This window comes from Culex pipiens, chromosome 3 (assembly GCF_016801865.2).
Source record: "Culex pipiens pallens isolate TS chromosome 3, TS_CPP_V2, whole genome shotgun sequence".
Taxonomy (NCBI): Eukaryota; Metazoa; Arthropoda; class Insecta; order Diptera; family Culicidae; genus Culex; species Culex pipiens.
The window spans coordinates 43,455,821-43,469,539 of record NC_068939.1 but is presented as its reverse complement, the minus strand read 5'-3'; the positions used below and the strand labels follow the sequence as shown (position 1 = coordinate 43,469,539).

The window sequence follows — 13,719 nt, the reverse complement described above, 5'->3', positions numbered from 1 at the left end:
AAACTGGCTTATATGAGCCTAGGATAACATGTAGGTATACAAAGTTTCATTGAAATCGGAGAAGTTCGAGTAAATGTTCGAAAAACGGCATGTTTTGAGAAAAATATCTAAAAAAAACATTTGTAAAAATACATGTCTTCAAAACTTTGTCGGAAAAATGACACTAAACATGTTTAAAATACTTTTTATTGACTCACTCAACAAAATAAAATGCAACCTGAATAAAAAAATCGTGCAAACAATATCGAATAACAAACTCTGCCTAGTTTATGCACTGCAGCAAATCACATTTGAGTTAGCAACTTAACCGTTTGTATTTGTTTTCTGAAAAGCTCTCAATTTGTTGTGTTTAGTTAACTTTGTTTTTTGTTTTCAAATACATAGCGCCTCTAGTTGCTTCCGTTCAAACAGACCGCCAGCGGCTTCCCGTACTTGCTGTTGCAGTACGTAAGGTACTCCAGCATGAAAACCCGCATCACCATGTTGATGTTCCCAACGGTCCGCATGTTGACGTTCGCTTCGTTGTCCTCCGGTTTGTGCCAGTGTTTGGGGAACGGGATCGGAATGAGGTGCAGGATTGGAATGTCTGAAAAAGGGGGAACGAATTAGAATTTAATCGAGACAGCCTATTTAATTTCATACTTCTCTTCAAAAACGGCAAATGATCGTCCTCGATCCGGCTGAACGCGTTCTGGTCGACAAACATTTCCGTACTTTTGGGATCCTTCAGCAGCAGACGGTTCTTCCGCAGCGACGCCTCAATCTCGCTCAGTCTTCGGTGGTAGTTTCGCGTGTTGTCAAAGAAGCTGTAAAATTTAGGATTCTCCCCTCCGATCAAGTCCAGCAGCACCATCAACTGCACGCGGTCAATTTCGCGCATCGATTTTCCCATCCTGCTCGAAACGTACGGCATCGTGGTCCACTTGGTGGCCAGATGGCGCGACCCGTACAGCGAATCCGTCGCGGACCACTTCCGGAACGCTTCCTCTCCGTCGAAGAACACCAGCATCAAGCTCAGATCGGTGTTGTTCCGTAGCAGATCCAGCGCCGATTCGGTCGTTTGAACAAGATTCAGCATCATAGCGCACGGAACGGCCGAATCGACAGCTCCCACGAACGCATGCTCGCGGAAGTACTTCGAGTCGTAGTGGCAGGCCAGCGTCAGGAACTTGTCCGCGTCCGGGTTGAGCTTGCCAACGATGTTGGAGAACTTTAGCCGTCCAAAGTGGGGCGTCTTGTCGTTGAACTCGTCCATCTCGACGGTGAACTGAAGCCGTTGCAGTTCCGCCACGATGTACCGTTTGACCTCGTCGTGGGTGGCCGTTCCGACGATCCGAGGCTTCAGAATCGCCTTCAGCGTCTGCCGGAGGTGGGTGTCATTGTTCGATTTGGACACCACCCTCAGCTGGTCCATCGAAAATTGGGCGCTGACCTGTGAGATGTTGACAGAGCATTAGAATTATTTAAAGAAGATTTTGTGACGAATATTGGATGGGACGCATGCAAATTTTAACGATTTAGCATAATTTGATGTAAACACGTGATTCATGGAGACGCACGGTGCATTACGATATGCAAGGAAAATAGGAAGATGGAGACGCAAGGTAAACTCGTCATTGACCCTCTACAACCTAACCCCGCCTCTAGGAGGGCTTCGATCTAAAAATTCGCCTAAAAATCCATTTTTCAATCATTTTTTTATCTTTAAAAAGCATTTTAAAGAAGAACTTTTAAAATTAAAGAAAATTGTAGGGTGGGAAGTTTAACTTATTTTATGTTGTTGTTGTTAATTCATTTATTTCTGGCAGCTTTAACCTTCTTGGTCATTCGCTGCCCTAACTTATTTTATGTGATTTTGCCAATGTTTTTAAAAATTTATGTTTTTCTGGGATCAAAACTTTGGCTGTGTTTTTCACTAACATTTTCAGTATTCCATGCGAAGAAATTTAAACTGGCAGAATTGAACATATTGAATCACGTAGTTTGTGGTGAGACCCTTATAACTTCTTTATTTTGTATTGAACTGAATTGCCAAATCACCTACAACACGTTAATATTATAAATGTACCATGTACGAGTTGTGAATATTACATCTTCCATTATTGTTTTTTTTTTAAACTCCACTCCTTTAGATGACGTATTTTTGTACATTATGGACTACCCACAGACCATATAAACAATGACAACGTATCAAATTTGTTGACTATTCCTAAAATATTAAAAAAACAACCCTTTTTAATGTCCTGTCCGAATCATACAAATTTATCAAAACAGAATTATACAATCAATAGGCGCTTACGTCACATTGCGAGTTTAGTGTAGTTAATTAGAGAATGACTTTCACTAGTTCGAACTGTACTGGAAAAGTCATCATTGCTAATTTTCAGGCAACTTTTGCAAATAATACTGAAAGCCTATACTAACATCTCTAAAGGACTAATATTAGTTCTGGGACGTTTACGTCACATTGCTAAATAACAAGGATGACTTGATGCAATATTCTACACCTGTACCACATTAAATAAGTTTATTTCAGATGACTTTTTCATGGTTTTCGAGGTCGCATGTATAATGAAAAATCGATAATAACATCTTTAAAAGGGCGTAACTCGAAAATTGGAAAACTAAATATAAAAAAACTGCTTTTCTTTGAAATAATGCAAAAGGTAGAAATTAGTTTTAAATAACCGATTAATTTTCAAAAAACTGGGCATGTTAAAAGGAATGTGAAAACTCATTGATTTATTTTTAATGAATTAATTATTTAACACCACGTTTGAAAGAATATAATACTCATAGAAATATGTTTTTCAAAGCCAATTTATTTTTAAAGGACTGGTCATGTTTGAAATAATGCAAAAACACAAATATTTTTTTTAGAAACTAATTTATTTTGAGAGAACTGGCCATGTCAAAAATAATGCAAGAAATCTTAGAAATGAATATACAGTCCAGACTCGATTATCCGAAGGCCTTGGCATAATTTCACTTCGGATAATCGAATTTTCGGATTATAGAAACAGGATTTTTTTTTTCGTTCTCTTATTTTTGATTGTTGAGCTTTTAAGCAGCCTAAACTACTGAGCAGTTCTCTCAGATTTCGGTCATTAGATTTTTTTTTGTATTTTTTAATCCGACTGAAACTTTGTTGGTGCCTTCGGTATGCCCAAAGAAGCCATTTTGCATCATTAGTTTGTCCATATAATTTTCCATACAAATTTGGCAGCTGTCCATACAAAAATGATGTGTGAACATTCTAAAAACTGTATCTTTTGAAGGAATTTTTTGATCGATTTGGTGTCTTCGACAAAGTTGTAGGTATGGATACGGACTACACTGAAAAAAAAATGATACAAGGTAAAAAAAATTAGGTGGTTTTTTATTTAACTTTACTGCCGTTCTACGCATAATTGTCCCATGTCAGTTTTGGACAATTTTGACTTCATGACATTTTTAAGTTCAGTCTGATGTGTACTTTAAGAAAAACACATAAAATCTGGTACTTTGTTCGGAAACTCATTAAAAACCACACCAAGTCTGTTTGTCCCATTGTTGCACTTCCACGCATAATTGTCCCACCTAGTATTTTCTTTCACGCAATCATAAGTTTTACTAAGCATTATGTCTTGTTTACCTGTTATATAGCAAGAGAATCACAAATAAGGGTGATAAATTGATAACTGGGGCGATTATGGACACATAGGGCGAATAGGAACCCACGGGATAATTATGCGTAGAAACACAGAAATCGGTCGAAAAATTTCAATCGCGTTTTTCTCAGTTGCACTTTTTTGAACATGGGACAATTATGCGTAGAACGGCAGTTTATGTCACTAAAACATGATTTGCAAAAAACACAATTTTTTTTTCATATTTTGATATGTTTTAGTGGACATCAAAAGCCAACTTTTTAGAAATTTCCATGTTGTGCAAAAATTTTTTGACCGAGTTATGATTTTTTTAATCAATACTATTTTTTTCATAACAAGGAAATATTGGTCGCAAAAATTTGTCACATTCATTTTTAGATGTGAAATCTGCAATCAAAAAGTACTTTAGTGAAATTTTGATAGAGTGCACCGTTTTAAGTACAATTCATTTTAAGGTAACTTTTTTGAAAATAGTCGCAGTTTTTCATTTTTTTTTAAATGCACATGTTTGTCCATTTTAAAAAAAATATTTTTGCAAAGCTGAGATAATTCTCTATATTTTGCTTTTTTGAACTTTGTTGAAAATGAAAAACAGCGACTATTTTCAAAAAAGTCATCTTCAAATGAATTTTACTTGAAAACGGTGCACTTTATCAAAAATTCACTAAAGTACTTTTTGATTGCAAATTTGATTTTACATCGAAAAATGAAGTTGAAAAATTTTTGCGACCAATATTTCGATTTTTTTAAAATAGTATTATTTAAAAAATTCATAACACGGTCAAAGATTTTTTGCACAACCTGAAAATTTCTGAAAAGTTGGTATTTTATGGTTCCTAAAACATATCAAAAAATAAAAAAAATTAAAATTTGTGTTTTTTTGCAAATCAAGTTTTAGTGACAAAAAGTTAAATAAAAAACCACCTAAATTCTTTTTACCGCGTATCATTTTTTTTCAGTGTAGTCCGTATCCAAACCTACAACTTTGCCGAAGACATCAAATCGATCAAAAAATTCCTTCAAAAGATACAGATTTTTGAATTTTCATACATCATTTTTGTATGGACAGCTACCAAATTTGTATGGAAAATCATATGGACAAACTTATGATGCAAAATTGCTTCTTTGAGCATATCGAAGGTACCAAAAAAGTTTCAGTCGGATTAAAAAATAAAAATATTAAAATTCTAAAAAAAGGGGTGCGGGATATTTCGCCGAATGTCGTTTCACCGAATGGACATTTCGCCGAAGGTCGTTTCGTCGAATGGGTCGTTTCGCCGAATGGACATTTCGCCGAATGGACATTTCGACGAATTAAAAAAAAGAGAAAACGAAAAAGGAAAAAATCAAAAGAAAATGAAATTGATAAAAAAAGTGAAAAAAGTACTAAAAAAGGGTTTGAGAATACATCTGTGCGTTTTTGCATTCTTTCAAACATGAATTGTTCTTTGTTTTAGCTTTCGGTAATTTATGTGTTTTTATTTTTTTGTTAACCTTTCATTTTAATCTTTTTTTTTTAAATTCGGCGAAATGTTCATTCGGCGAAACGACATTCGGCGAAACGTACCAGATTAAAAAAAAAACGATGATAAAATATTGAAGAAAAAAAAATGCATTTGGTAATTAAACAGGCAAACAACTAATAAAATTTGACTAAAATTGAGTCGCAGAACTCTAATTTTATGTAAAAAAGTAAGAAAATAAAACAATAAAAAAAATCTGATTCGATTATCGGAAGACTCATACAAACCTTCGGATAATCGAATCTTCGGATAATCGAGCCTGGATTGTAATCAACTTTTTAATAATCCACAGATTTAGTCATGTTTGAAAAAATGTAAAAACTCACGTAAATAATTTTCAAATACTTTTCAACTCATGTTTTACCCACGGATTTACTCTACACAATTCGTTTTCTGTCATTTTTTTTTCATTCGGCAAAACGTCTCATTCGGCGAAACGATCTTAAGCGACATAAGCGCAATGTGCCGCACACGATTTTGAACGTGCTTGTGGAAAACTAATGATACAAAATGATTCCTTTTGACAAAGGGAGTGCCTGAACAATTCATGCAAATAAAAAAAAAATACAGAGTGTAGTCGATTTGCTAAAACGTAGAGACTTACGTAATCCACGAAATTTGCCCTTGGCCGTAAACACCGTGAAAATCAATTGTCATTTTTTTTTTATTTCGATCACTCAAAAAAATTTCAACTGTAATTTTAGAAGCAGTAGCGAAAAAGGCATGGAAAATTCAGAACTTATTTTTGAAGATATTGTTCATAATAACATTTTAAGAAATGCAGATAGTTTAAAGTGAAAATAGATTTGATTGTACATAATATAGAATAACGAATGAGCAAATTGAAGTTCACTTTCACTTTAATCAAAATTCAAAAATATGTTGAAAGAAATTTTATAAGCATTTTGCAAGATTTGTATATTTTTCAGGAATTATCAATAACAAATGTTAAAAAACTGACATCTATAAAATTTTGCCTAAACTTTTTTGAAACGCTCAAAATTTCCCTTTTGCTGAAAACCATGGCAACAAACACAATTTTAACTTATTTTACTGATTGTATATACCTTTGGGAATTTTTTGTTTATGATTTCCTTTGTTTTGGAAATATTTTGGCAAATTAATTTTCGCACATCTCATTAAAATAAGGATAACTGAATCGTAATTTCAGTAGATGAAAATTCTACAAAATTTCACTAAATTAAAAAAATCGTATTTTGCTGCAATGAATATTTTGTTTCAAGGTATTATGTTTTGAATCTTGAAATACTATAATTTTTTAGTAGGTGCACAAGATTTTTAAACAAATTGCATCATTAACTCAAAAGTGATGATATGGACGCTTCCACGCTTTATTATTGTTTTTTCTTTTTTATATTAATACCACATATTGATTTTTCTCCACCAATCAATAAAAGTGATGAAAAAATCAGCTGAAAATACTTCCTACGCTACGACCCACCCAATAGTGCCACCGATATCCCTTTTTTCCAGAAGCGAAAATTTATCCCCCCGAAAATTCCGCGAATAACTTGATCTGTGCGTGGCTTAATCATTTCAGCTGGGACGTGCCCAGCAAGACAAAAACTTTTGATATTTTCTGGGAATTATCTGGCTGAAGCGACTGATACGGGAGGTCATTTGAATTTGCTTTAGGGTGAATTCATGCTATCTTTTACTTATTTTTATAAATCTTATAAACTTGAAATCTAAACTGAAAAAAATGACCCCAATTTAATCACGAATCATGGACTTGCTTAAATTGACTTTATCCAAATTCAGACCGATCCAATCTCCTGGAAGGCAAATAACAGTTTCGTCTTCAAACGCCCACGCATCAACTGCTTCCCAGAAAGGATACCAACGTCTTAATCCGGGCCGACATCGGTTGGAAAATATTTTTAGATTCTATTAAAGGTGATTGCCGACTTTACGACCTGACGACGAACGATGCGTCTTGATTCTGTTTTGACTGTGGAAATTCACGACTTCCGTTCGTCTCGCAGGAAGGAATCAATTTCAATCACCCCTCAAGCCGATATGTTGAGGACAGAGTGAAGCCGGGAAAGTTTCCCACCCACGTCCATAATTAGCATTGAATGGGGGGGCCATTAACGTTCGGTGTGATCCGTTAGTTTGGGTATTGTCTGTCGCGGACAAATAGACGGTTCGACTAGCAACATCAAAATGCGTACAGCTATAGTTCGATTACAAAGCGGAAAAGCTGTTGTTTTGTTGCTTGAACTTTTTTTTTTTACTCTGTACAGGTGTGGTGTGTTTTACCCGAACTGCACTTGTACCGACAAGGTAGAGAGAAATGTAAATTGAATGAATGAGGAACGATATATGACGCAAATCTGAATGAAACAAGTTTTTTTTGTCCAGCACCAGCAAGTCAGCTGTTTTAATAACTTTCACTATACTGTCGGGTACGGAGTGTGAGTGATACCAGACGTTAATTAACAATATAGTGTTAAATAACGGCGAGTCGAAGTTATTCTTATTTAAATATAATATTGCATCTATTTTTTATTACTCACTGAGAACAAAAAAAAACTTTTGATTTTTTAACACTGTAATTTGAAACGTTATAAATTCCTGTAACCCACTCAAAAGAGCTGACTTTGAGGGTATCGTGGAGATTTTCCCTTATCCCCTTAAAAAAGTGGGGCATCGAAACTTCCCGGCTTTCAAATCTCTTTTCTTGTCTCTGGTGCGCGGTGGAGTTAGGAGCGGCCGTCAATAGATGGCTGTCATGGTGTTGAGGATCAGTTCTGGTGGAATTGGTTTTATTCCTAATTATCAATTTCTAGGCGACCTGCCCTTTAAAATCATCACATCACATGGCGTAATCAATTGTGCAATCCGCTAAAATCACCGTCTACAATCGAAGCGATTTGGTGTCTTCGGTAAAGTTAAATTATTAGAATCTGAAAAATGTATTTTTTTACAACTTAAACAAAATCTGTTCAATAATACGAAAATTTGACTTGTTTTGGAGAAAAATCAAACAAATTTCGTCAATAGATGGCTGTCATGGTGTTGAGGATCAGTTCTGGTGGAATCGGTTTTATTCCTAATTATCAATTTCTAGGCGACCTGCCCTTTAAAATCATCACATCACATGGCGTAATCAATTGTGCAATCCGCTAAAATCACCGTCTACAATCGAAGCGATTTGGTGTCTTCGGTAAAGTTAAATTATTAGAATCTGAAAAATGTATTTTTTTACAACTTAAACAAAATCTGTTCAATAATACGAAAATTTGACTTGTTTTGGAGAAAAATCAAACAAATTTCGAAAATCGCGATTACTTTTAAGACGTATTGAAAACTAACGATTAAAAGAAAATGGCACATTTTTACAATAAAAATTGAATGAATAGTTGCACAGTAAAAAAATGTGTAAATTTAGAAGGTTAAATATTACCTCTTTTATGATGTTATTTTACCTCAATTTAGTCTGAAAAAGTTACAGAAAAGAAAAGTGGTAACATTACACATTTCCAGATGTAAAATTACACATTTTTTCTGACATAAAAAATGTATCCCTTCCCAGATAAGTTATTTCCATGTTTTTTTACTGTGTGCACTGAGAAAAAACCCTTTTTTGACGAAATGAACACATTTCAACAACTTTCGGAATTTTTTAAATTTTAAGCTGGGTAATTCTCCACCAACTCACACGAAATCGGAAAAAGTTGCCCCGACCCCTCTTCGATTTTCGTGAAACTTTGCTCTAAGGGGTAATTTTGGTCCCTGATCACGAATCCGAGGTCCATTTTTCGATATCTCGTGACGGTGGGGCGGTACGACCCCTTTCATTTTTCTGGTTTTTTACTAAGACACGTTTTTCAGTGATTTGTAGCTCGCAACCGTGAAGAGATAGAAATTTGGTGTCAAAGGGACTTTTGTGTAAAATTAGACGCCCGATTTGATGGCGTACTCAAAATTCCGAAAAAAACGTATTTTTCATCAAAAAAAGTTAAAAAATAGTTTTAAAATCGATGCCATTTCCCGTTACTCAACTGTCAAAAATCGTGAGACATGTCATTTTATGGAAAATTTAATGTACTTTTCGAATCTGAAATAACTCAGAAGGGTCATTTTTCATTTAGAACAAATTGTTCATTTTAAAATTACGTGTTTTTTCTAACTTTGCAGGGTTACATTTTAGAGTGTAACAATGTTCTACAAAATTGTTGAGCAGACAAAAACAAAATTTTGATATATAGACATAAGGGGTTTGCATGTATTCTTCACGAGTTATCAAAATTCTACAAAAAAGTTTTTTGAAAAAGTTATGATTTTGACCATTTTTGACCAGTTTTTCGAATTTTTAACTCCAAAAACTCAATCGTGTGCTTTTGAAAGTATTTTTTTCGGAAAGTTCAGCTATATAACACTGGAAATTCTATATAAAACTTATCTAAACTTAATTTTGCAAACTTTCAATTTAACTAAATGTCAATATATTACCATAGAATTGATAAATAAACATTCTGGAGTGGGAATAACCGGACCGCCCGTTCTCCGACCTGGAAGAACATCTGACGGGCGTCAAGGTAAAGCCTCGAGAGATAAAGGTGCTCTCGAAATCGACTACAGTGACAGGTACGTACACTTTGTACCTCCTGTACTTCGATCGTGGGTCCGTCAAAATCCAGGATCTACGGCGGATTAAAGCACTGGACGGCTTCTTCGTGACGTGGCGATTCTACACGAAAAATCCGACCGACGCAGCGCAATGCCACCGCTGTCAAAAATTCGGACACGGTTCAAGAAACTGTAATCTTCCGCCCCGGTGCGTAAAGTGCGGTGAGACCCACTTCACCGAAAGGTGCAATCTTCCGCGGAAAGACCAGCTGGGGGAAAACGCCCAGCAGCACAAAGCGCGCGTCAAGTGCGCGAACTGTGGTGGAAACCACACGGCGAATTTCCGTGGCTGTGCCACGCGGAAAAAGTACCTCGAGGAGCAGGACAAGAAGAAGAAAGCGCCAGCGTCCCGCCAACCTCCGAAGACTTCGAGCTCGAACGCTGCAGCAGCTGGCGGCGGAGCGGTTCCAACGACCAACCCAGCGTTCCCTCCTGGTTGGGGAGGTTCGTACGCTAGAGTAGCCGCTTCTGGGGGCGGTTCTCCCCCGGGACAAGCTGATGTTACCGGTGATGACCTCTTCACGCTTCCTGAGTTTTTCGCCCTTGCTGGAGAGATGCTCACGCGCTTTCGTGCCTGCCGAAACAAGGCAGAACAATTCCAAGCTCTCAGTGAGCTGATGATGAAGTACATCTACAACGGATAAGCTGCCTTGTGCAGTGAAGCTTTTCGACGTCAATAGACAAAACATACTGTGATTTAATTTTAAGCTTTTCTATTTCTCTCCTTTTCCTTAGTAAATCTAGAAGGTTTTTTTTTAATTTTTCCTTCTCTTGCTAAATCCATTGTTAGAATATCCAATTACATCAAAATGAATTATAGTTCAAATCATAGTTGAAAGGAACTCCAAAACTCTATTAGGTTTTAAGAAATACGGAATTGTTAATTGATTATTTACTAATAAAATAAATTGAATTGAGTAGGAATAACACCGTTTTGGGGGTCTTTGTATCGCTAGAATAGATTTTTCGTTGGAATTTCGTACCAACCCGGAATTACGTCGTCGGAAAATCCGCCGGCATCCGAACCGGTCCACAATTCACAAGTTAACCTATGTGGCATCGGAGGGGATTAAAATTTCCGATCTTTTGATACCCAGACATCTAGGTTTTCTATAAAACCCACGTTTTTAAATACCTAGGCAAAAACGTTGTTATGGTTTCTTTTGAGCAATCTGCCAAAAATGTATGGACTTTCGTAATTTTTGATCTCGTGGATCAAACTTATTTTTTGCCCAGGTATTTAAAAACGTGGGTTTTATAGAAAACCTAGATGTCTGGGTATCAAAAGATCGGTTTTATATAGAATTTCCAGAGTTATATAAACTTTTAGACTAAGTAATTAGTAAACTTTATATTCAATCCAAATTATTTTTTTAATCAGTCAAGGATGCCTATTTGGAGTTGGGAGACTGGATTTATGGTGATTTGTCAACAAATAACTTTATTTATGTTAATTTTTCGAAAGGTGTACAAACTTTTTTGCACATTTTTTTATTTTTGTAATAGTATTTGTTATATAACTTTTTATAGAAAACATCTTTTCATGAGCTTTTTGCAGCAAAATGTTCGGCATGAGTTTCTGAACAAAACGTAGTACTAGGTGTATGTCAACATTAAATTGTTTACATGTTTCATCACAAAATGTGCATAGTGCCCAAGGGGTGTAAATACTTTTTTTACATACTGTAAATGAGAGGAAGGCACCAACCACCTAAAGGTGGATTAAGTAACGTTTTATAATGAAAAAAAAATCGTAATCAGCATGCCAAACAAATATTAATGAAAAGTGCAATATGAAGTACTTCGAGCAAAATAATTTTAAGTTAAAACAAAGATAAAAGATACAATTTGCGGAATTGTTTTTACGAGATTGAAATAAAAAATCAACACTTCAAAACACTCCGTTGTACAGACTTTTTTTCAGATAAGATCAACTGTAGACAGATTCCTAAAGGCAATTAATGATAAAAGACAAATTATCTTGTAGTCTATTTTCGAATTTCAACAGGTTGTTCGAGATGTTTAGGTCCGGTTCCTAAAGTGAATTTTCTAATTGCGTTTCTTATTTCTTTCTGCAATTGTTTGCTTTTTTTTCCTCTTCCTGCAGATTCTTTTTCAAACAAAACACGTGCCCTAGTTATGGGCACTCCTAACGAATTCCACCCTCAAATGTGCAGATTTACTTTCAACTCGTGTCTCCAATGGAATCAAACCCGCGCGCGTTCCTGTCGATCCAATTTCCTCTCAATCCATAACACACCACAGAATACAAAATCCACCACCAAAGGTATCCATACACAAACAACGCCACTCACCTGTTGAATCGGCCACTGTGCGAAGGTCATCAACAGCAGCGTCGGCACCAGAAGCTGCGGCCGCTTCGTAAACAACAATCTTCGCCACATGGCTGGTTGGTCCAACGTGCGATGCTGATGTGGCGAACTTCGTCCTTACATAAGTGTGGGGTGGTTGCGGGTATCCAAAGTGCAAGTACCCCCTAACTCGATCAACTGTTAAAAATTGGCGTTACTTTCAGACTTTTTTTTTTCTCTTGCTTGCCGGTCGTCTATGAATTATTCATGAAGTCGGTGCTGGAGATGAATCTCCCAGACGGTGGTGCTGCCGATAGGTCACCGAACAGGTCGCGGAGAGAATAACAAACTCCGAAGTCGCAGGTTGAGCAAATAGGTATAACTAGTGCAAATTTACTATACAGTTCACAAACTATCAACGACCGCTATAGTACTTGTTATCAGGCACCTTGTAAAAACACTACGAGGAAGTCCCACTAACAACTTCAAACTTAGATTGTATATACTTGGGGCGCGTGTCGTGACTCACAAAACACAACCCGGCACGGCTCGAGACGCGGTTACGCGATTGTGCAGCGTCTAGTCACGGTGACGTCCAACGAGTGAATGATGAGGAGCCGAGACTCGGAGATTGGAGAAGACCGACCGGCAGCTGATGTATGGTAAAATGCGCGAATTGAGTGAGCGAGGTTCGTCGGTTGCGTTGGGCTTCGGGCGTTTGGGGGATGTTGGGGTTCAGTGCATGAAAAGTTGGGAAGTTTTAGACGAAATAAGGATGAGAGTTGTGTTCAACATTATATAACATTGAAAGTTATACCATTTGTTTCTAAGATAACGGCAGTTTACAATTAAGTGCAGTTTGGAAAACTTAATTTTTAATACTAGTTCTTAAATTACTCTACTGCCATCGCATAAATGTCCCATATACATTTTAATCGTTTTTGAGTTATAGATGCAGATTGGTTCAAAATCTTGTGCACTTTCAGAAAAGCCTACAACATCCAGTACATTGTTCTTGAAATCAGGAGAAAATCCAGTTTTTTCGCGAAACCTTAACACGTAGCCTTATGTATGGGACAAACTTCAAATGCGTTTTTCTCAACTTGCTGTTTTTGCATATGGGACATTTATGGGAACATGGGCAGTATATCCCAGAAAAAAAAAACAATCTTCAGTGTTTATTTGAAGAGTTCATGGGGTATTTTCAGATCAGATCTAACAATATTGCGTTTTTTAATTTAAAATACTTTTCTATTGTGAATTATATTTTATATTAAAGAATAGAGTACTTTTTGCAAGGTTTCGATTCTTTTTCCAAAAAAATCACTATCTACGGAGCCTCGGATCGAGGTGCTCTTTGTTGCGTTGGGTTCGTATAAGCCCTTCATACAGTTTATACGCTAACTAATTGACATTTTAGCCACTCTGGAACCGTTTCCGGAGCATCAGAAAATTTTATGGAAAAAGTTACGTAAAATCAAATTTAATCACAGGAGGCTGAATAAGCAAAAAAGCAAAAAAACGTCAGCAAATGAAAAAAGGCAGAACGAAGTTTGTCGGGTTAGGGGCAGGGGGCAG

The 13,719-nt window shown here is 36.3% G+C and overlaps 1 protein-coding gene across 1 annotated transcript; it reads right to left on the bottom strand.

Annotated features, from left to right (window-relative positions):
* Positions 1–170: 170 nt before the first annotated feature.
* Positions 171–12,726, bottom strand: LOC120416501 (glutaminyl-peptide cyclotransferase-like). The gene is made up of 3 exons (XM_039578217.2): positions 12,145–12,726; positions 643–1,432; positions 171–586 (listed from the first exon to the last, which is right to left on the bottom strand). Exons 1-3 carry the CDS (start codon positions 12,232–12,234, stop codon positions 390–392), a joined length of 1,077 nt encoding a protein of 358 aa, XP_039434151.1. The 5' UTR covers positions 12,235–12,726; the 3' UTR covers positions 171–389.
* Between the last annotated feature and the right edge of the window lie 993 nt (positions 12,727–13,719).